General features: G+C 37.5%; 1 protein-coding gene across 3 annotated transcripts in view; it reads right to left on the bottom strand.

Moving 5' to 3' along the window:
* Positions 1-24,282, bottom strand: part of Grid2 (glutamate ionotropic receptor delta type subunit 2) — a 1,427,031-nt gene that overhangs the window by 280,222 nt on the left and 1,122,527 nt on the right. For all 3 annotated transcript variants that reach the window (XM_052719853.1, XM_052719854.1, XM_052719852.1), the window contains exon 12: positions 3,012-3,150. In XM_052719853.1, the coding sequence (XP_052575813.1) occupies positions 3,012-3,150 (139 nt within the window). The remainder of the gene's footprint in view (positions 1-3,011; positions 3,151-24,282) is intronic.

Below are 24,282 nucleotides of genomic sequence, written 5' to 3'. Positions count from 1 at the left end.
CATTTACAAAATGGAAATAATGGTAGCATTTACATTGTGACGGGTACTTTGAGGAATAAATGAGATAATAACTACAAAACACTTAATGTCTGGATCATAGTAAATTCTCAGTAAGTGTCAGACATAATTTTTACTACTATGATTATTATTACATGTAATATAAGACATTTATTTGTTTATTTAAAATACTTTGAAACTAAAAGTAAATAATACATTAAGCATATTTAAATATGCCAGTTCAGTTGGTCAATATTAATAAGAAGTGTACTTTTAAAAGTGTGCACCCATGAAATACCACCAACATGGCTGCCTAAACATGCCTGAACAGGATGGCACCAATAGACATACTAACATGGATGAGTGGGGTAGAGGGCTCACAAGGTCTCAAAATGCTGGGGGAGGAAGAAATTCCCTTCTCTAGAAATGAACACACCAGTTGGTTTTCCAATACCAAACATTCAGTTCCAAAAACACATGTACAAATAACAGACTGAGTAGCTTATATTTACATATTTATGAACACAAACACACACACACACACACACACACACACACACACACACACACACAGGGAAGAATCTGGAAGGGTTTGGAGGAAAGAAAGAGAATGGAGAAATGATGTAATTATATTATAATCTCAAAAATTAAAAACATTGTGGTTTAAAAAGTATGATAATAAGGTTCATACTCCAATTTGCTCTGAAAAGCCGTTTTTCTGCTTGCTCTCTGCTACCACATTGATCAGCCTAGAAGTCATTAAGCTAAGTGAAATGAGCCAAACACAGACAGGCAATTACTGTAGTACAAAGTTAAAGTCCTGGAAGCAAAGATGGGAACAATGGTGAAAGGCCTGTGGGGTGGTGGAAAGGAGGAGAAGACTATCCAAAGGCACAAAGTCAGTAACCAAATGAACACATTTAGGGATATTTAATGGACACTATGGACAGTGTTAGATGTATTAACTAATTTGACTGTAGGAATTAATATCTGCTGCATATGTATATCAGACTGTTACATTTTGTCTTTTAAACATGTTCAATCTTTGACTGAATATGCCAAAATGTCTTGCTCAGAGGGGCATAATGGTATAATTAACTCGTGTTGACATGTATGCTAACAAAACTGGCTAAACACAAAACTCATTGCTACTGCTCCACACCAACTGAGGGTTTGTACATTTTATGCAGTAAATCCTTTGTCCTGAATTCTTAGTGAATGCTAAGGCTTTATTCTTAAGGCTGACAGTTTCTTCTCTAAACACAGATGGCACATGAAGGTTTGAGTGTGGGGAATTAGAACTGTTGCAATGCCCTGGAACACAGGCTCAGGTGCCAGGTACCCTGAAGATCTGCTCTTTACCCAGACACTTGCTGAATGAAGGTAAACAGTTCTCAGCATCTATCTTCAGTCATTCCATTTGTAAAATGTGTCATGGATAGTATAGAGTTTAGAAGATAGTGATAAGCATTAGATGAGCCAATCAGCATATAATAGTACAAATCCTGGCATCTGATAACTAATCAGTAAATGATGGTTATTATTTTTATGATGTTACTAATTTCATCAATTTTCTTCCTAGGCTATTGCAATAGTTTTCATTAATCCTCAGTCTCCTACATTTTACTCGGTATCATTTATAATTTGTATTACCCATAAAGCTGACTATAAGAGGAATAAATTGGGAGAGTATGAAGGGTCTGGACTAAAGCAACAATTATAAAACACTTTGAGTAGCATGATTTGATGGGTGAATTTAAAAGTATCATTTTCATAAATGGACAAAGGAATTGACTGTCTGTGAGTATTACTAGTTGATTGTGGGGGGTTTCAATTTCAGCTTATAGATTGAAGAAAAACAATGAACTTCCACAAATAATTAATTCTTGATTTGGCATTATATGATAATGGCTTCCAGACCACTAATGGAGTTCATTTACATACATTTGAGAGGCAAGAAGTTTTGTGTTTTTCTTTAAGGGGAAGTTGACTCTAGGAAATTCTTCTACATTTCTAGCTGTTCTCATTTTGAACTGGCCAGTTTTGAGACATGAATGTTGACCTTTAATTAAAAAAATTTGGCTTGGGTTAAATAAGACAATTTCAGGGCAATGTTTCTTAAGACAGTGCGTAGGATACTGTGTCCATCTAGGGCAGAAACTGTATGATGCTGCAGGCCCTGTAGTGTGAAACCATGAAGGTAGAAAATGCTTCAGGGTTGGGGCTCAAGGGCAAGTTCCTTATGACCTGAAGCAAAGACTTCTGTAAGTGAAGAAGTAAGTGTATCATGATTAACAACCATTTCTCATTATCGTTACTGATGCTGGAGAAAGAACAGTGGTGATGACCACATGGGTATTAGTGAAGACAGGCAGAGTGTGGTCACTAAGCATGCTAGTTTGTGTGTTTGATGCTCTTCTTTCTTCCCCTCTCTCTTCTGTTCTCCAAGCTTCCCCTTCCCTCCTCACCCCCTCACTGATATGTTCATTTACCCATTTATTCTGATTGCACAAAACGGGACAAACTTATTGGAAAGACATTTTATTTAATAAGATTCTTTATACTTTGTTTTTCATAACTTTTCTCTGATATAGTTATTATTTTAAAAAATCGACTTATTTTATGTATATTCCTGCATGTATGTCTGTATACTCTGCATGTACAATGATGGCTGAGTCTAGGAGAGGGTATTGGAACCCTTGGAACCAGAGTTACAGATGGTTTTGATGCCATTTTTCCTACCCTGACATAGTTATACTCCGTGATAGTTAAAATTTTGATGCTGTATTATCCCTCCAGGAAAATATAAAAAACAATATCTAAGTTATAATCAACATGTTGCAAAATAAATTATTTAGGATTGATATTCTGAGGTGTCACAGAATTAAGCTTTTGCTCAAAAGGAGAGTGACAATTTGTTATCAGATGGCACACATTTATGCTCAGAGGGCTTTCCCTATGACATTCCCAGCATTCGTCATGTTTGATGACAACTGGTGTCTATGCCTACTTACTGGATGGAGCTCTCGATGCGGGTGATAGTGAGGAAAGCAGCAAGGTTTGCTGTATATGAGGAGATGACAATCAGAGCAAATAACCACCATGCCCCCATCATCATTCGGGTTGCCAGAGTTGTGTATGGGACTTCCCCACCTGTGGAAAGAGGAGAGATGACAATCATGTCAACAAGCTTTTATTGAGAAACTGAAGTCCTACACATTCAGTGCCCAAACAGGCAACAAGCAGCATTTCCCTTAACATCAGTGGAGACCTCCATACTTCATTACTTTGTTTTTGATTAACTTTTATGGAATTATGTGGGACTTGGTCAAAAAGAAGCATGATGATTATTCCACATAATAGGTTGAAATGATAGTTTTTCCTCATTAGATCCTAAAATTAATTTCTTACTATAATCACAAATGTATCCTTTGTTTTCAAGGGCTTGATTATTTACTAGTTAGATGATATTAATATTGCTATACCTATATATAAAATATACCTACCTTCTTCATATTTTAAATGAAATAATAGATTATTTTTGTTAAATTCTCTAGGAGTATAGGTTGTTGAAAATCTTGGTATCACACATATTACCATTGACTTCAGTATCATTGTATGGGTTTCTTCCTGTCTGTATTTTAACTGGCCACTCATAGTATTCTTGGAAATCACTCTTCTCATCTTCTATACATTGGTATGTCCTTGGGTGAAGCCTTCGGAATGCTTACATTCCATCTACATTTTATGCTATTCAACCTTAGCAAGACTTTGAATATCATCTACATTTGGTGAAGAACCACTGTTTCCTCTGGTTATGAAATGATCATCAGTTTGCATAAAATGGATTGCTATGGCAGCCATGGCCAGCAGCCTTGAAAGTTTTCCTGGCTAGTTTTATGTCAACTTGACACAAGATAAATCATCAGAGAGAAAGGAGCCTCAGTTGAGAAAATGCCTCCATGAGATTGGGCTGTAGGCAAGCCTGTACAGCATTTTCTTAAGTAATGTCAATGAGAGAGGACCCAGCCCACTGTGAGTGGGGCCACCACTGGACTGGTAGTGCTGGATTCTATAAGAAAGCAGGCTGAGCAAGTCATGAAGAGAAAGCCAGTAAACTGCAACCCCCATTGTCTCTGCATCAGCTCCTGCATCCAGGTTCCTGCTCTGTTTGAGTTCCTGTCCTGGCTTCCTTCAGTGATCAGTGATAGACTACAGTGTGGAAGTGTAAGTCAAGTAAACCCTTTCTTCTCCAACTTGTCTTTCGGTCTTGGTGTTTCATCACAGCAATAGAAACCCTAATTAGGACAACACTGAAGTCAAAACTGATACAATGATAATAAGCCTATAGCAATGAAAATGAGACCGTTAATATGCCCTAGGTAGAAGTGGGGGATCATCAGGCCCCCGCTGAGATCCCACGCACTTTTTGCACAAGATCTTTGACAGTTATTAGAGAATATAGGAAGGGGAACATTGACTAGGGATGGAGAATCTTCAGTGATGCATCTTTTGGGAGTTGCCACTCTCTTTGAGGTGAGATTTTTCACCAACTTTTGAGTCACCTGTTGTTGGTTGTTTTTGCTTTTTGGGAGACCCGCCACCCAGCTCCCAAATAAATCACACGCAGAGGCTTATTCTTACTTATGAATGCCCAGCCTTAGCTTGGCTTAGTTTCTAGTCAGCTTTCCTTAACTTATTCCGTCTACCTTTTGGCTCTGGGCTTTTCCTGTTCTCTTACTTCTGTATATTACTTGTACTCCATGGCTTGCTGTGTATCTGGGTGGCTGGCTCCCGGAGTCCTCTTCCTTTTCTGGCTGCTCCTAGATCTTAAATCTTAGATCTATCTTCCCAGTTTCTCCTATATATACTCTCTGCTTGCTAGCCCTGTCTATCTTTTCTCTGCCTTGGTATTGGCCAATTCTTTATTAAAGCATTAGGTGTTTTACACAGGCACAGTAACACAGCTTCACAGAGTTAAACAAATGCAATATAAACAAAAGTAACACACCTTAAATAGTCACCCATACTATGATTCTGCAAATAATCCCTAACACATGCTCCTATAAGTAGATTCAACAAACTCATTGGTTCACTAAAATAGACTTGGATGAAATCCTTTCTTTTGTCTTTTGGTGCCCTATCTAGGGTGATTAACTATTTCTTTACTTCTCTCCAGGAAATACAACATCACACATAGATAACATTCAAACTTATATTCTGGTCCTTCTTTATGCAGAACTGTTGACAAAAGCCTATATGCCTTCCACCAAGAATCTAATGGGGATCTTAAATTTAACACATTTAAAACTTTTGTTGTAACATCCAAATTAGCTCCCCACCTAACTACATTATGCCAGGAACTGGAGCATTTCTATTATGACATTTCTTAGAACACCACCTTAAGGGTTTGGGGATTTAGCTCAGTGGTAAAGCACTTGGGTTCAGTCCTCATCCCTGAAATAAATAAAAAAAAAAGAACACCACCTTAAAAGTTTCATCTCTCAATATGTAACAAATCCTGCCACCTTTATCTTCAAATTTTATTCCAAAACTATTTTATCTTACCACTTCCAACATTGATATCCACATCTAAGCCAGCAGCTTTTGATTGTACAACCAAGCAGCCTCCATAAAACCTGTCTATATTCTATACCCTCTCAGTGCTCAGCCATGGACTCTAGGCAATGAAATAAGCTCATGATGTGCCCTGATCAAACCTCCCAGTAGCTTCTTATCACTCTGAGGAGAAGAAGCCATAATCCTTGTCAAAGCCTATCAGATGCTACATGGAAGAATCTTAATTTATTTATCTGACCTTATTTTGAATCATTCTCTAAATGACAAAACATGGAGAGTGTGTTTGAACAAATGCCACAGACGGAAGCAACCATAGAGTCAAAAGGCCTCTGGAGAAATGAAATCTGTTCACACCTTGATCTTGATCTTCTACCCTTCACACCTCTGAGTCTGTGTATTTTGTTATGATGGCCCTCTCAAATGAATACATGCAACTATTGAACATTAACAGACTTTATAATAAGAAATTAGATTTATATTCACAATGCAAATAAATTAGAGCAACAATATTCCTTCCTGCTTGCTCTATAATATGTGGGTATAGCTAATATAGTTAACAGAATTCAAATAATTTTTTTTTACTCTGACCACTAGTTCTTATAATATCTTTGAATTTTATAAAGTGTAAGTATGTCCTTGGGTTATTTTCTGAACTGTCAGTTCAGGCTAAATTTTTATATATGGAAAACATTTTTTCAAAAGCAGTTTTGATGCATTTTAGATATTTCTTGAAAACAGCAGACATTTTCACTCAGCTTTTAAAAGATCAAAGCTAAAGAACATTCAGTTTTAAATTCCCATGAGGAGTTTTTGAGCATAACAGTTAATTTGAAACTAATAGCAAAATGTGACAATGTCTAAAATATGTATTCAAAAAAGTAGAAAAATAATTGTATGACTGAAAAGGCTAATTATAGGTTGTTTCCACAAAGACTTTACCCTTGAGAGGACTTGTTTTCAACCACATAGAGGATCAAATTGCTGAGTTTCTTCTTTTGTGGTATATAATTTACAACTTTAGTAGCTCAAATATTCTTGTGGAACCCAAATACAATACCATTGTATCTGACACTTAGAAATAAGATAATAAAAATAATGGAAATCCTTGGGAGACAGAGGCAGGAGGATCTCTGATTTTGAGGCCAGCCTGGTCTACATAGTACATCCCAAGACAGCCAGAGTTATACAGAGAAACTCTGTCTTGAAAAACAAGACAAAAAAAACATGGAAATCTTGACGTCCTGTTTGGGTAATGCTGGACTAGATAGGTCATAATAACCTCAAAGTCTTAATTTCTTTTCTTGGTTCATAGTCCAAGGGTACAGTTCATCATGTTGGAAAGTCAAGGTAGTAGGAGATTGAAGGAGCTGATATCAATGTACTCACAATCAGGAAGCTGAGAGTGGTGAATGCAAACTGCTGCTCAGCTCATTTTCTCTACTTATTCAGGCTAGCATTTCAGCCAGGGAATGGGACAAACCACAGTAAGTCAGTCTTTCCACCTTATTAATGCAGTCTAGATAAGCCCATACAGACATGCTCAGAGTTCTGTCTTCCAGGTGATTATGTCACATTGACAATTAACACTAACCATCCAACTCTATCCATTGTCAACTTAACAACCCAAAATGTCACTTTTAAGTCATAACCTTCCACCATTGTCTTTAATTATTCTTAGAACAATTATTTAAATGTTCTAAGTTTCTTAACTGTGAGTGCCTATAGAATAAAAAACAAGGTACATATGCCCAACATAAAATGGCATAGAGTAAACATTTCTGGTTCAAAAGAGAAGAATCAGGGAATATCAATGAATGATTAGATAAAAGCAAGTCCAAAATCCACCAGAGAAAATATCAAATTTTGTCACTCCATGTCTGGCTTCTGGGACTTATGCTAAAATTGGCTGTGCTCAAAGGGCCTAAATAGCTCCAGCATGGTCACCTGCGACACACAAATCCTTCTACAGGCTGGCTGCATTCTGTGTCCACAGCTATCCTTGACGGTCATTCTATTATCCAAACATCTTCAATATCCTGAAGTTTCTTTTGCAACCTAAATTTCACTTCACAGTGTCATGTAATGGCCTGGCAGAGATTCTGACCCTGACACACATTGTTGGGCATCAGTTGCTCTCTGAAATTGCTGAACAAGACTTGAAGATATCCTCTATCTTGCATCTTTCATGTCTACAAAACCGGGAACATGATCCATATGGCATCTACCAGGAGTTCTGATATGGTGATATTTTATTTGTATGTTAATAAATAAAGCTGGCCTGGAGATCAGGGGGAAATGGTCAACCATTTTAACAAGAAGTCAGGCAGCACACACCCTTAATCCCTTAGCGGACAGGATCTCTGTGTGTTCACGGCCACACTAGGGAAGAGAGGCAAGCGTGGTGACACACGCCTTTAATCCCAGTACCAGACAGGAAGTAACACGCATTTGAAAGCTGCCGACTTGGTGAGGTAAGGTTGGCTGCTGGCTTTCCCTATTTACCCGATCTAAGGCTTTCACCTCTGTATTTGGCTCTGTGTTTTTTACTTAATAAGACCACTTAGAAATCCGTCTACATTCTGATGTCATATGGATGGAGCCTGCACCACCTTGGACCAGAATTGCATCATCTCCTGTGTGCTGACCTTGGGGAAACACTATCCTAGGCAATTGGTTTTGAGGAGTAGGGAACTCAGATGCACTCTCTTTATAGGTCCCTGATGAGTGGTGTCTTGTCCTGAAGGCAGTTATCCTATTGTCCATGAGAGCTGTTTGTTTGTAATATTGCTATTTTTTTTTAACAATTATAGCTACTTCATTGTTGAATCATCCTTGTATAAAACTGTAAGCTTGCTCATATACCCTACCTCTGCCAAACACATTAGTCCATTATCTTTAATTTAAATTTGTCTTATATTCTCAGATCATGGACAGAATGAAGCCAGATTCTTTGTTAAACATCACATGAATGGCTACATCCCAGTTCTTGAATGAAAACTTTGCTCCCTTAGGAAGCCTCCTGAGCTGTGTCCTCACTGTGTTTGTCTCTCTCAGTGTTTTTGTCTTCTAAGGCTGATCCAATGGAATATCGTGCCTCTGGTTGGGGTAGAAGGCTAAAATCAGCTCTGAAGATTGATGAAGATAATGTGTGAAGGTACGTAAAATGTCCAGTAGCTGTCACAAAAGTGTTCACTGTTAAAGTGTTAGAAAGATGCAAGATAATCTAAAGTATATTTATATTGATGGATTTGAAACTAAAGTTGTCATGAGAAAATATCTAGGTGAAGTCTGCTACAAAAAGACATGGAAATATTTAATAATCTTACAAGTCTTAAGCCTTTCATACCTATAATTAAAATTTACTTAGAAAATTCAGTGCCTGTGGCCTTGTGGTAAAATTAAGAAATATTTGAAGAGTATTTACTATTGTATACACTCTTATTGGGGTAGAGAAAAACAAGACACTGGTCCTTTCATTTATAAGGAAAACAAAACTATGATGATAAAACACAGTGAAATTATTCCAAGAAAATAAATTATCATATAATCATAATTGACAAAAAGACAAATAATACAATAAAAACTGTATAAGCAAACCCAAACCTCATTGGGCTCATTGTGTGAATACAAGATGCATCTGGCTCTGAAAATTCATTAGCTGTAATTCATTACATTACCACTGAAAGGGGGAAATTAAATTATCATCATGGTCAATGTCAAAAAGGCACAAATAAAATTCAACACTCAATTTTAAAAACTGCAAAGCAAACCTAGATATAATTACAAACTGAAAACATTCTTTCTCCTTTTCCTGACAAGTGCTTTAGAGAGCCAGTGACAAATGTACTTATTATCACCAACATCAAGATGTTATAATCTTAATGGCTAAAAGATGTTGCTATTTCCTATTTAGTACTGATTTGGGTGTGACAAACAAGCAAGATAAAAAAAAAGAATAAAAAGAAGAAATAAAATGTTTTGTACTTGGCTGTGGATCTCCACATCTGCTTCCATCAGTTACTGGATGAAGGTTCTGTGATGACAGGGTATTCACTGATGTGATTACCGGGGTAGGCCAGTCCAAGCACCCTCTCCACTATAGCCAGTAGTCTAAGCTGGGGTTGTCCTTGTGGATTCCTGGGAACTTCCTTAGCATCAGGTTTCTCCCTATCCTCATAATGTCTCCCTCTATCAAGATCTCTTTCATTGCTCTCCCACTAAGGGGCCCCTGGTGGTAGGATCAGGATCCATCCCTGGTGCATGAGCTGGCTTTTCGGAGCTCATAACCTATGGTGGGACACCTTGAACAGCCTTGATGCAGGGAGGGAGGGGCTTGGATCTTCCACAACTGAATGTACCAGGCTTTGCTGACTTTCCATGGGAGGATTTACCTTTTTGGAGGAAGGGATGGGGTGGGGTGCATTGCAAGGAAAGGCTTGGGGGAGCAGGGAAAGGGATGCGAGGGGGATCTGTGATTGGTAAGTAAAATGAACAAAAAATTAATAAAGAAAAAAAACAAAAAAAATGTTTTGTATGTGTAAGTACATAGACATTTTAAGAGGATAAAGAACAAGTTATTAAGTTATGATTTCTATCTTACATAAACAATGTTCAAAGATTAATCATAGCTGTTTATGCTAACAACAAACACTTAAACAGAAAAATTAAACATAAATACAACTACAATAGTGGTACATATCTCCGCCAAATCAACTGAATATATATGAAATGTCTACAAAAACGTTTAAGGGAACGAAGACAGACTACATGGAGAGGTGTGCTCACTGACTAGAACACTCAGCATCGCAGAGAGACTCTTCAAACTGAGTGATCAGAATGTATCAAGTGAAATCCTAGGTGCTTGCCTCCTCCCTCTCCCTCTTCCTCTCCCTCTCTCTTTCTGAATATAAAATTGGTAAGAAACTGGAAAAGCTTCCCAATAACTAAGTCACTCCTCAAGGAGAAGACGTCCAGCTCTGGTAGCTGCATATATAAATAAGGCGGCTTGGTATCTGTACATGGTGGATCCAGTAGATCCATGACAATCATCCACACATACGTGTGCACTCAATTCACAGTGCTGGACAGAAACAGGAGCCTTTCATTAAACAGGACTGGGTCAAGTAGATATACCTACAAGAAATATGAAACATGACTCCCAACATAAACAAAACTTGACACTAAGCAGCTTGTCACAAATAGTAATAAAGCATCCACAAAATAATGCAATAGACTATATCTGTAACTTTGAATAGGAACAGATTTCTTAAAACACAAAAAGAATTTAAATGAATGAAAAAACCCAATACTTTGATATTTGAAAAGCTCTGACAAAGTGAAAAGAAACAATAAAAGATATTTACCATACAAGAATGTCTCTTGTATTTATGACTCTTATAAATCAATAAAACATGCAATAAGAAAAAGCCTAGAAAAATGAGACTCTTCACAAAAAAAAACCAGATTGCTGTTACATGCATGAATATGGAAACATCATTACTTGTGGGGATACATAAAATAAAGTAAAATACTGCTTCAGAGCCACTAGAGTGGTCCATTGAAGATGACTGGTTCCAGTGTTGGGAAGATAAGGATCCAGCAGAATTCTCACAGGTTTTATTGGGGTTTTTAATTAATTCATTTATGTTGATATTTTGCCCGTCTCCCTGGAAACTAGTTCCTGAACACCTACCAGATACATAGAAGAATATATACAGTAGTATTATCCACAACTTCCCCAAATAGAAAGAAACCAAATATTCTTTGAGAATAGAGTGGGTAGATAATGCTATATCTGTACAACTGAATATTATTCAGCAATGAAAATGAGCAGGTCTCATGATACATTATATCATATAGATGGATTGCATAAACCTTCTGTTGGATAGAGTGATTCATATTGTAATGGTAGTTGTTCAGAAACAGATAACTGGATGAACATTTACTGGTATCTTTGAAGAGAGCAAATAGAGCTTGAGAGAAAAGCTATGGGGAATTTCATCCTTGGTGGTATTTTACCTTATGTTGGGTGGCGACTTTGAACATTTCAGTCCTGCAATTTTAATGACTTGCACCTTTCAGCCATGCACTTTTCTGTATATAAATGTGAAACAATTAAGACCTAAGTGAATGAGAAAAGAACTTTATATTCTTTTCTTTAACTGCAATTTTGAGAAAATATCTTTTTACAGGTCCAGATTACTAGATGAGGCATCAGGCATATGGTGTCCGCAATCCTACCCTTAACTCAGTGGGTCTGCTGGCCTCCAGCTCCACTCTCAGTCATGAGGAATTCAGACCTGCAGCGTAAGCCTGTGCTGTCAGCAGTCTTAGGACACTGATCATCATTTTGGTGTGACTGCCTTGTCACATCAAAAATATCAACCATGTTCTGTACCTATTATGTTACTTACAAAAGGTGCTAAAGAACTAAAATAGTGTTTTCTCCTCAGGCAAGATTGGAAAAACTGGTAATTCCACCTGACTCTGGAACAAAATTGTTATTCTAAGTTTATCCTGTGCAAATATAACATTTTCCTGTTTGCCTAAAGTACAGAAGGGCACTTAATTATGTAAATGATGCAATTGGTAAACCAGCTTTTGATAGGCTTAAAGACTGACAGAATTTATATTTTTTAATCTAGTGCTGTAGAGCTAATGAATTAGAGTTAACTAAAAAGATAGTTATATATTTTCTCTCTCTCTCCATATACATATATATTCCTTGTGGCTGAGTATATTGTAATAGACTGACCAATTGAAGTATCAATAGAAGTTGGAATGTTTTACATTTAGAGAACCATGTTTTATAAAATGAAAAGAATACTGTGGAAATTACGACATTACTCACATGCTCTCCTTTATAGATGATGGAATGAAAGTAACCATCCTCAGAACAAGAAATGGCTTTAGGTGCTAGGAGAGTATGAGAATCACAAAGTGCCACTGCAAGAAAGTAGTTCTGTTTATAGATAGTCTTCAGCATTTATATCATGATAAGAGGAAAATTCTGTTATTATTAGCATGAAGAATAATGTGATGATTCTACTCAAAAATGTGAATCTATTTTTACAAAAGGAAAGGAATACAACTCTCATACTCCATTTGTCAGGCAATGGAGACCAATCGGTGTTTACTAATGTCATTTTATAAATACTAAAATTCCATCTCAGCTATTTCTAACTTAATATCACTGCATTAGTACTTCTAACAGGAAGTACAACCTCACCAACAATGGGTTAAGCTCTGCTATTTCACGTCCAAGCCTTCCATAGTCTTGTGCCATTTAGAACCATCTGAAATTCCTCCCTCAATCAAGTCTCGACAAGGTCCCTCCCTCTGAACTCAGCACTTTTCCTACATCCACCCCATTCTCCTAGACTGTCCTCTCTTTCAGTCAGGTCAGCTCACATCCAGAGACTGGAATGCCATTAAGTGCATCGTCTCTCAACTTCCTTACTCTCCTCGTGACGAGCTTTTAAATATAGCCAAATCCAACATGTTTCCTACTCTATATGTGACTGTGTGTGAAGCTTACAGTAACTGAGAAATAGCACAGAAGTGAGCATGTCATCACATCCATGTCCACAAACCTCATAGAAGGCTTTAACCTTAGAGCCACAATGCCTCTCCTTATCCATTCACTTTTCTTCATTCCTAGACATGGGTTTCTTCCATACCTATCCCTCCCTACCCTCTCAACTCATAATCATGAAACCTATCCATTTGAAAAATTATACAGAAGTGAGGCATGAACAGCTTACAGTGAATACCTGGGATAAGAGAAGAGGGGCTACATGCTTACAAGTTCAAATAAAAGCAATTTAAACATGAAAGCACAGTAAAAATAAGAGAGTAGGCAGGAGCAGACGGGATGATGAAATTAGGCTCCCTGTAATTCGTTACTCAGTTTCAAATTTGAATTTGGAACATGTAAATGTTTTACATTGTGTAGAAAATACCATTTTTTTTTAAAGAAAGCTGAAAACAAACTGTTCCAAATCAACCTGATGGTACATGAAGCTGGAGACATCATCAAACAGAGGAAAGAACATCACTTGATTTTAAACATACTGAAGGGCATGGCCTATGGGGCTCAGGATCTAGTTAGTACCTGTCTGGGTCCTGTCCCTCTGTGCCTCCTCTGAGAGCAGCTGTTTTTTGTTTTTTGTTTTTTTAGAGCAAATGGGAATGACATAGACCTTTATTACTTTCTGAAACACTCTACATCATTGGAAATACTTTTTTCCAGTAAAATTGCCTAAGTTTCCAGACAGAATGTGTTATTGCCTATCTGGAGACACCATACAGACACAATCAGAGACATGGGCTTCTGCTACTGGATTGCTCCCAGGTCTGTGTGCTACACATTGGTAGAAAAGAGAACACTGGCAGTAGGTGCATGTTGTCTTGCTGTTCTTCAGATAACAGTAGCACTGGCATGGGATGGTATGCAAGGCCTGGGCTGATGCCAAAGAGCTGTGGAAGAACAGTCATTTTGAAATCTGTACTTCCAGCTAACTACTCTGAAGCCTCTGAATAAACAAAAATGGGCAAAGGAGAAATGAAAGGCAATGAATTCAATTAAAAAGTAAGGTAAAATCTGTATATCGAGATGACAGCTTTGAAGTGTCTTAGGCCTGTGTTGTCAGTGTGGATGTAGCCAAGAGTAAGACTAAGCCTAGGCAGTAAGTGTAGCACAGTCGGGCCACGGTCTTCTGCATCTAAGGTCTCCATGCTGAGGGAAGGGCATGAGTAGAAATAAAATGGAAGTTCTAAATTCCTCTGAAGTGTCTTGTGGCACAAGCAACCTCTTATGCTTTCCATGAAGTGGGAATCAGTCTTCCTCTGCATAAATGCTTTTCATGACTGGGGCAGGGGAGTCCTACCATTCTCTTCTGGTTTTATTCATATTTCTCTTTATTGTCTCCTGATTATAAGTTCTGTAGTCAAGTCACTGAATTCAGAGAAGTCTAAAGCCCACTTCTGCTGTGGATATTGCTCTGTATGCTGTGAATGTGTTGCTCTGATTGGTTAATAAATAAAGTGCTGGTTGGCAAGTAGCCAGGCAGAAGTATGGGTGGGACAAAGAGAGAGGCGAATTCTGGGAAGAGGAAGGCTAAGTCAGGAGATGCCACCCCGCCATCCAGGAAACAGCATGCAGTGGCATACAGGTAAATCCATGGAACACGTGGCAACATATAGATTAACATAAATGGATTGAATTTAAATGTAAGAGGTAGTCAGTGGTGGGCCTGAGCTAATGGCCGAGCAGTTTTAAATAATATTAGCCTGTGTGTGTTTATTTGTGTTTGAGCTGCTGCAGAACTGGGGAGTGAGAGAGATTTGTCTTGACAGTGGGCCCAGGTGGAACTGGAGAAAACTCCAGCTACACACTTCTAGCAGTTTTATACTAATTAGGATAAAAGTTAAGTATTGAGTAAGGCAATTGTATTATCCTGAGTGGTAATGACCTGAGAATTGAGATATGGTGTGGTAATATGCTCATATTTTGGCTGGTGAAAGTTGTTATACTGACTCACTGAAGGATACATAAGTGATAAAAAGAAATCTGTAACTAATCAGACATGTAAATTGCAGGGATTTCTGGAGGTGGGAATGCTGGAATATATTTGTGCTGGAAAATCTTTTCATCTATCTTAGATGAGGAGCACACTTGTTAGATAGAAACATTAAAAATGTGTAGGAAGGGTTGGGACACACCCATATCTGAGACTCCAACTGCTGCAATAAATCAGATCAACTGAGAGAAAAATGAATACAGTACTGTGGTCGTTTGAACATAATTGGCCCCTGTAAGCTCATAGGGAGTAGCATTAGGAGGCATGACTTTGTTGGATTAGTGTGGCCTTGTTGGAGGAAGTGTGTCACTGTGGGGGTGGGCTTTGAGGTCTCTTCTGCTCAAGCTTCACTTAGTGTGACACTCAGACTACTTCCTGCTGCCTGTGCTTCAAGATGTAGGACTCTTAGCTCTTTCTCCAGCCCATGTCTGCCTGCATGCCATGACACACTATGATGATAATGAACTAAACCTCTGAAAATGTAAGCCACCCCAATAAATGCTTTTCCTTCATAAGAGTTGCTGTGGTCATGGTGTCTCTTCACAGCAATAAAAACCCTAACTAAGACAAGTATCCTATGCTGGAAGAGGCCAGGAGATGTCTAACTGTCAGAGATGTGGTAAAATTGCCTTACTAAGCTATGGTTGTTTGTAAAAAGAAGTAATTGTGTATCTGGATCTTCAGAGGTCTATAAAAACATCACGCTGATTACAGTGTCCCTCAAAATGAAACAGGTGCTTCCATTTACACAGAGACACTGTTCATAACCAATTGATGTTGGCTATAGTTGGTGAACTTCTAAGGTGTTTCCTGGACACTGTGGACAGAACAATACCAGATCTGAGGACAAAAACATAGTATCAGTTGCTGAGTGTTTGTGAGTTTCCTATCTAACCTACTTTATGGCTCCATTGAGGAAGAGTGGAGATAACATTTTTGGGTATATTTTTTTTAAGTGCTTATAATAGTATTAATCACACATGCCACTCTTACAACTTTTATTTATTAAATTTTACTCAGTAAATAATATTTTTCTCAACCTGAGGCATTTTAGATTCTTAAAGTATTTTTCAGTTTTAGAAATTCAGAGATTTTTCACTACCATATGTTAAATTGTTGTATGTACCATTAATTGTGTAGTATTTTAAGTATTTGGAAATTTTTTATCTGCCCTGCAAAGAAAAGTATTTGGTTGAAAATGGATTTTTATGTCCTATACCAGTGATGAGTTTTCTAGCACTTTGAACAAAAGTGCTGTACGACATCGCTCTGCCGTGTTAACGTATGTTTGTCTGAAGTGTTGGCATTTCAGTTGATTTTAAAGGTCAAAATATTGTTCTAGACTTGATGACAAGTCTATTTACAAATGTATACTTAGAATTAGGGCAAGTCACTGAAATGGCAATTTCTCCATAGAAACATTTCTTACTAACATATCAGCTGTGAGGTTAAGCTGCTCATACATAACAATGATGTGTCTCCAGGGTTTGAGCAATACCTACATGCTTCTATTATTAAGGTGCCCATATTAAAGGACTAGTAAGTCTATCATAGTTCACTTTGTAAGACTCCTACATACAAATATAAATGGAAATTGCTATATTCCGCATATCCATATATAATTATCTGAAGTAAGATTATTGATCTGAGCAAATAAAAAAGAATGTTATTTCAACATTAGGATGTCCTACGGAAGGGTGTAATTTTATGATCTTATAATTTCAGAGTTAATGAAAATATTTAACTTTATTTTATTGAACCTAGTATCATGGAATATATCTAATGAATAGATTTGGAAATTGTTAAGTTAATAGTTAATTATAATCAGATTTAACAGCTGCTGGCTGTACCACATCAACCTTATCTTACGATCTTAATGTAACTTTAAAGTGTCAATTGCTGTAAATTATATTAGAAGTAAATTGAATTTTATTACATAAAAAGTAACATTTGGGAGCTTTTACTTTCTCAATATTTTTTATTAGTCTAGCCCTATAAAATTCATACTATCTGCTGGTCGAGAGAACAAAAAAAGCCTAATTTAGGTGATGTACGTTAGAGTTTTATGGACTTGCACTTCATTTAAGAGTAAAAAGAAAACCCTCTCAACATCAATGATTCATTGACATATAAGGACAGCATTAGGAACACATAGAGAAACAGGGTTTGCATACAGAGTTTACAAGTATCTAGCCACAGACCCGTGAGTTATCCCATGCCCCACATTGATGACAGCTATGTTATATGAAAGACTTTTTTCTGGTTCTCACTTAATGAAGCCTTTATCCCTTGCTGCACTAATTGATTTAAAACTGTTCTGTTAAGAAAATTGATCTCAACATGAATGAATTGAATTCACCCTATTGAGAGCACTGGGTTACACATGAACTTCATTGAGACAGACAAGTCTTCCAGGACAAAACTAGCCAAGTGCCAGATGGTGGTGGTGCATGCCTTTAATCCCAGCACTCAGGAGGCAGAGGCAGGCAGATCTCTGTGAGTTTGAAGCCAGCCTGGTCTACAGAGCAAGGTCCAGAACAGGCACCAAATCTACACAGAGAAACCCTGTCTCAAACAAACAAACAAACAAACAAACAAACAAACAAACAAACAAAAAACTAGCCAAGTACTTTTTATGAGTCTAGCTACCCAGTCTTGAATTGTTACTTTGCTCACTGCAGAATACTTCATTATTCTGAATTGTGAATTTTTTCTCTACTTTTTAAGAGTACCATCTGTGGTGGTTTGGACAGGAATGGCCCCTATATGCTCATATATTTGAATTCTTGGTCATCAGGGAGTAGCACTATCTGGGAGGACTTGGGAGGTATGGCCTTATTGGAAAACGGGTGTCGTTGCGGGTAGGCTTTGAGGTTTCAAGGGCCCAGTGACTCTCTCTTCCTGTTGCCTGCGAATCCAGATGTAGAAGTCTCAGCTACCATGTTTGCACGCCTACTACCCTGCTCACCGCCATGATGGCAATGGACTAAACCTCTGAAAGTGTAAGCTAGCCCCAGCTAAATGTTTTCTTTTATAAAAGTTTCCATAGTCAGCGTATCTTCACATCAATAGAACACTGACTAAGACATTAGGACTCTATAGTTCTGAAACTTAGATGTAGCCTAGAAGGCTTGATGGCATGCAGGCTCTTTACTGAGATTTCCACTTATACACAGACCTGGACTTTACAGTACTGATAGATAATGAAGGCAATTTTAAGACTAAACATAGTGTGTCAGTATGCTGCAGACCCTTTCATGAATCTCTTGCAATTTTTATATGCAACACAATGTTTTTATTTATTTCTTTCTGTTTCCTTTCCCAGTATGTAGCAAAAGTGCCTCTGGATATGCCAAGGATAAAAGTAAGAGTGTGTTTTCAGGAAGTAGACAATACAGCCAAGTTTCAAAGGCCATGGGTAACATGAAATTCCAGAATCTCATTGAGTGGTAAAATAGGTTTCATTACATATATGCCTAGTATTACTATTAGCCAAAACTTTACACACTTATTTCTTGTTTTCATGTGTAGTCCATTTCCATTTTATAAGTCTTATTTTAAAAAAAATCAAAAGAAACAGTAAAATAGCCCCAACTTTTCTTTCACCGAGTACACTCAGGCATACTAGAAATGACTAGCTTTGTAAACATCTAGGTCCAAGACGTAGGAAACAGATTTAAGTGCATGCAAAGTAAACAGAATTTTCCTATAGGATATTGACGATCTGGAATGTGTTATATGTTAGTAATTCCCTTGAAAAGGAGGACATGGTAGGCAAGCAAAGCCCTCATAATATTTAGAACATTTTCATATTGTTTGGTTCAGGGATACATTGTAATTTTAAATGTCGATTTATTCATCACCCTGTTTTGCTAGCATCACTACTCTATCTGAACCTATGTATTTCTTTTCTTTTAATTTAATAAATTATTTGGTGGATAATGTAGGTGTTTCATTTCTGTTCTTAATAAATCCATGTACATTGCTTGCCTATTTGTTTATGGAAAAGAAAAACAAAGACAAGGAGGGCACAGTTTAACGAGTATGTCATGTGTCAGCAGCTCTTATGTTGTCCTCTTCTCCTTTTATGCTATTTGTCTTGATACCCATTGATTTCACCACAGACCTGGCAATTAAATGGCCTGGGTAAGGTGCAGACAGAGGAAATATTGTTGGCATGACTAGCCATTTGTCAAACAGCCTGAAGCCAGACTGCAGTAGAGTCAGAACCTGCCATTCTGTAGTGATGTATTGACTTTTAATGTGTTAAAATAATTATAGTGAGGCCTACGCCACTATATAAAACTACTATATAAATTCTGGAGCCATTAGTAACCCCATTTCTCAGAGATTCAATCAATCAGGGGTTGGGAAGAAAATTGCACCCATTCTGCCAATTCCTATAGCATGAAGTTCAAAGAGTAAGCAGAGGTTGTCAACAGAAATCAAAGGAGAATGAGACTCAGAGTGAAGTTGTTAATTTGGAGTTTTTAAGAGTACTTCCTGAGCCAGTCCTTATGCAGAAAGGCATCATTAGTTCTACAAGGTCAGAGAATATCAATATGCGTCCACTCAGTTCTAGTGATGAAAGGGCCAGGAACAAGTCTAAAAGACATTTTTAAAGCTCAAGGTGCCATTCCGATTTCGAAAACTGTTTACCACCACTGAAGATTAGTTTTAAATTAGGAGTCATTTATCAAGCACACATTAGATTTATAATCAGATAGAGAAAAGAGTTATCTGACTTAATGAATCCAGTTTTTCCAAAACAGTGTCAACCTTCTCAGTCTTAGAAGTTTTCTTCCATAGTTGCCTGTTTCCTAGAGCTCTTTAGAGGATATTCTAAAGAATAGAAGGAAAAATAATTCTATTCTGGTTTCTTTTTGATATAGTTTTTTTTTTCAATAATAGACCATAAAATGGATAAAGGAGTGAGATGCTTGTATGATAGTTCTACAGGACATTTATTGGGTCAAATGTAGACATGTTATTTACTATATGGATTGTAGAGAGTCACACAAATTTTAGCATGATTGAAGTATGCACAATAATGGTTGGCAAACAGTGAATAACACAAGAATTGTTGGTTGCATATGCAAATCTAAGCATACAACTCAAGTCTTGGTGTGCTTTGTGTTGTTGAATGCAAATGTGTAAAGCTGGGTGTGTTTTGGAATTTCATGTCATCAAAAAGATTGCTGAAAGAATATCTGTGTTTTCTTCCTTTTAAATGTATTTGGGGCCTAGTTTCTAGATTCCGCTAGGAAGTTCTACAGATATTTTAAATTTAGAATCTGTGGAGTTATGGAGTCAGGGATTTAAAGTTGATTTTCATAAAAAAAAGTCAAGAACCAGGGTCATAGTCCTGCACTGATTGGCCAATCGACACCAGGGATCTATCTAGCAGTAAGCTTGAGTAGATCATGGTAGAACTGCAAAATCAGTAACAAAAGTCTTGAACTCCAGCCAGCATTAGGGAGAAAGATTGTGCAGCAATAATCAGGAGTGAAAATATGAAGTTCTTTATTATTATTTACAATCATACTAGGTATATCCTCTGTTGAGGAACAATCTTTTTTTACATTGTACAGATGTGTTGTTTTTATTGGTTTAATAAAGAACTAAATGGCCAATAGCTAGTCAGGAAAAGATTAGGTGGGACTTGCAGACAGAGAGAGAGCTTGCTGGGATGAAGAGGACAGAACCGTCAGCCAGCTGCAGAGGAAGCAGGATGTGTACAAGATGAGGTAACAAGCCATGAACCACAGGGCAGCAAGTAAATTAATAGAAATGGGTTAATCTAAGTCATAAGACCTAGTTAGAAAAAAGCCTAAGCTATCAGCTAAGCATTTATAATTAATAATAAGTCTCAATGTCGTTATTTGGGAGCTGGCTGGAAGGACAGAGAAGTCTGCCTACAAATCTCTGTGCTGATAATGTGTTTCTTGATTCCTCTTCACAACAGCTTATATTAATATGAGCAGAATACAGTGAGATCCACAGGAACATCTTTGGGGTTTGTCTATCAAAGATAGGGTAGGTCAAGACCAAGAGGGCTAGAGGAACATCTGTTGGCTTGTCTATCACAGACACAGGGAGCAAGATCAAGGGGGCTAGAGGAACATATGTGGGGTTTGTCTATCACAGAGGGGAAGACAAGATCAAGAGGGCTAGAGGAACATCTGTGGGGTTTGTCTAGCACAGACAAGGGAGGAGCCCAGACAAGGAGAGTCAAATGTTAAGAGATTCTCAGGAGCTGCTTGGTGTCTCCTCCTCCAAACACATACATCATTTTTCCCCCAGGACAATAGACTTATTAATGCACTTCATTTTCTTCCACTCTAATCACAAGATTGGACAGATTTAGATCTGGGCTACTAGGCTAAAACTTTAGAATGGATTCTAGGTGACAAAATTGACCAAAGTATAATCTTCAGTATTTTGATTTGAAAAAAAAAATTACCAAAAACAAGAAACGTAGAAGCTACTATGAAGCAATGAAGTAAATGAAAAGTATGGCTAACATAATTAGTTGACTATCTGGGAGGATGTGGCCTGTCAAGATGATAGAAAATGATGTAAAAAAAAAAGCAACCAAACAAACAAAAATCAGATTCTAATAATAATACAAAAATGAATCCTACATTAGAATTCTTCTGGGTGGTCAGCTAGTGATATCTCTGCATCCCAACATCATACTTTTGGGATATCACCTGGGCATTCTCTCTGTCTATCAGTGTGTGCGTGTGTCTGGATCTCCATCCCTGTCTCCCTCCAGTGTTTCATATGGTGTGGTAGCCCAGGTTGGCCTTGAACTCATGACCCTCCTATCTCCTCCTCCCAGGTGCTGGTATTACAGGCATATATTTTCTTTGTTTTAGCCATAACATGTGTACTATAAACTTAACTATAAAAAAGTTCTCAGTCCTACAAACTGGAATTATGAAATGATCATAATTTCTTTTAAAATTATGTTGACAAGTTTTTATGCAACCTAAAGCATAATGGATGAAATCCCAGTGAACCAAACTTTCAATGTATCCATCATACATTCAAACAAATGTGTGATTTTTTTTTTGCCTTTCCCAGAGACATTGATAGATTGTGGCAGTCCACATAAGCTTAATGAAAAAATATGTGTTTCTGTTTCTTCTAAACTCTACAGACTTACACATTTCTTCTATACATTATATGACAATACATGAGAGACATTGGTAATGTTTGAGAACTCTGGGTGCCCCTCAGGACCCAGTGTGCTGAGCAGCTTTCATGTGTAAATGTTATCTGAGGGAAAGTACTCATATTAACTGTCTTCCCATAACTAAGTTCTTGCCCATCCCTGAAGAACTCTCCCCCCCCCCCTTTTTTCTTATATCCGTTTGCTCATAGTGAAAACATTCTAAATCTACTAGGGGATAAAAATTCTGTTAAGATTCTTTAGAAAATATTTGGGGAACACCAATGGGAGGCAAGTTAATCATTGGGTAATGAAGTTTTTTTTTATGATTTAATGCAATTGTTACAAAACCTCCAAAATTCTTCTCAGCCCAAGGCTCTTCAATTGCTCAAGAAGCAATTGCGTGAAATATTTGATGATGATGACTCTTTTCACTTATCAGTGAAATAGAAACAAAAGTTTAGGCAGGGGGATGAGTGATCCTGGGAAAGTCTTGATGTGTTCCTCTGTTGTCATTGTCTCTTCTTTCTAAAGAGCTTTTGGAGACTCCATCCTCCCTCACCTCATCATTTACTTTTCAGCCTTTGTGGGATAAACACCTCTGCCACAAGGTCCTGCCACCATGAATTTCTGCTTTGCTTCAGGCCCAAAGACATGGATCCAACAGACTTCGGTATAAAGTTAGGAGCCAGGGTAAAGCTTTCCTCTGTTAGGAGAGTTATGACAGCAATAGAAGATTGAGAGTGTTGCAGGATATTTGTTTGAAATGTGTAACCCGAGATGGTGTTAATAAAATCAACCTTGGATCAGGAGGTGGACCCAGCAACTAGTTGACAGGAATTAGCCATAAAGAGTACAGAGGCACCAGGAAGATGGATCGAGAGACACACAAGAAGGAACAGGGAGGGACTTGGAGTTTTGTGGTCTTTTTGGTTTGGGACAGCTAGAGAGATGCTCTCTTGCTGGGTCTCTGGGCAAAAAGGAAGGTCAGCTGGTTGCTTCTAGGCCTCTCTGAGCTGGCAGGTTTTCACCCCCATACCTGACTCCTGAATCTTTATTGATAAATAGAGAGATAGAGATTACATTGGGTGGCATGACTGAGCCCGTGCTGGTGTGACTGGAAGTCCCACCAGGCCTCAGTCTGAGCAGCATGGTGCTTAACTGTTGGACCAGGACTGCAGAATAAAATATTAGTAGATCTGGATGCAGTCACTAAGCAGACAGAAAAACACCAGACGAGTACACTGGTGGACATACGTGGTGTCATCCTGCATTATTAATGCATGAATACCTGTAGTTTCAGCGATTAAGCTAAACTTCAGTCTGCTTTTTTGTCTATGTTCTATGAGCATAAGGCTTACATTATAAGGTACTAATAACAAATTTCAAACTTTCCCGTACATGACACAGACGTTTTTAGGGAATACAGAGTTGTCACACTTTGTATCCAATTTCTCTGAATGTTTAAGTGTCTTCTAAAAACTGTAATACAGCAATGTAAATACCAATTATTTATTGTTATTGAGTTACACTATTCAAATTTATATAATTTTAGTTATGAAAATATACAAATATGAAGTAAACTGACATGTTTGGTTGTAAGAGCCGAGTTTAATAATAAGCATACCTACCATTAACTCAGAAGGTGTTTATCTAGAATTTCTTAGTAAGATAACCATGTACATGCCTAAAAATGCAATCACTGTTCTTAATAGTTTCATAAACACATAATAATAGGGAAATTTGACATAGTAATTATATATGCATACATAAGTAATATGCCATCTTATATACATGGTAAATAATGCTACAGAAGGATAGCTAAAAACAACAACAAAACTCATTCAGATGCCTTATTTGAAAAGGCATCATGTGTGCCGAGAATATTGTTATATATGTATCCATGAATGGTTTTACTGACATCCACTCAGGATCACACTGCCATGC

This window comes from Peromyscus californicus, unplaced genomic scaffold (assembly GCF_007827085.1).
Source record: "Peromyscus californicus insignis strain IS unplaced genomic scaffold, ASM782708v3 Scaffold_6__1_contigs__length_162567912, whole genome shotgun sequence".
NCBI lineage: Eukaryota > Metazoa > Chordata > Mammalia > Rodentia > Cricetidae > Peromyscus > Peromyscus californicus.
Note: the sequence above shows the minus strand (reverse complement) of the source record. Positions and strands in the feature narration are given on the sequence as shown.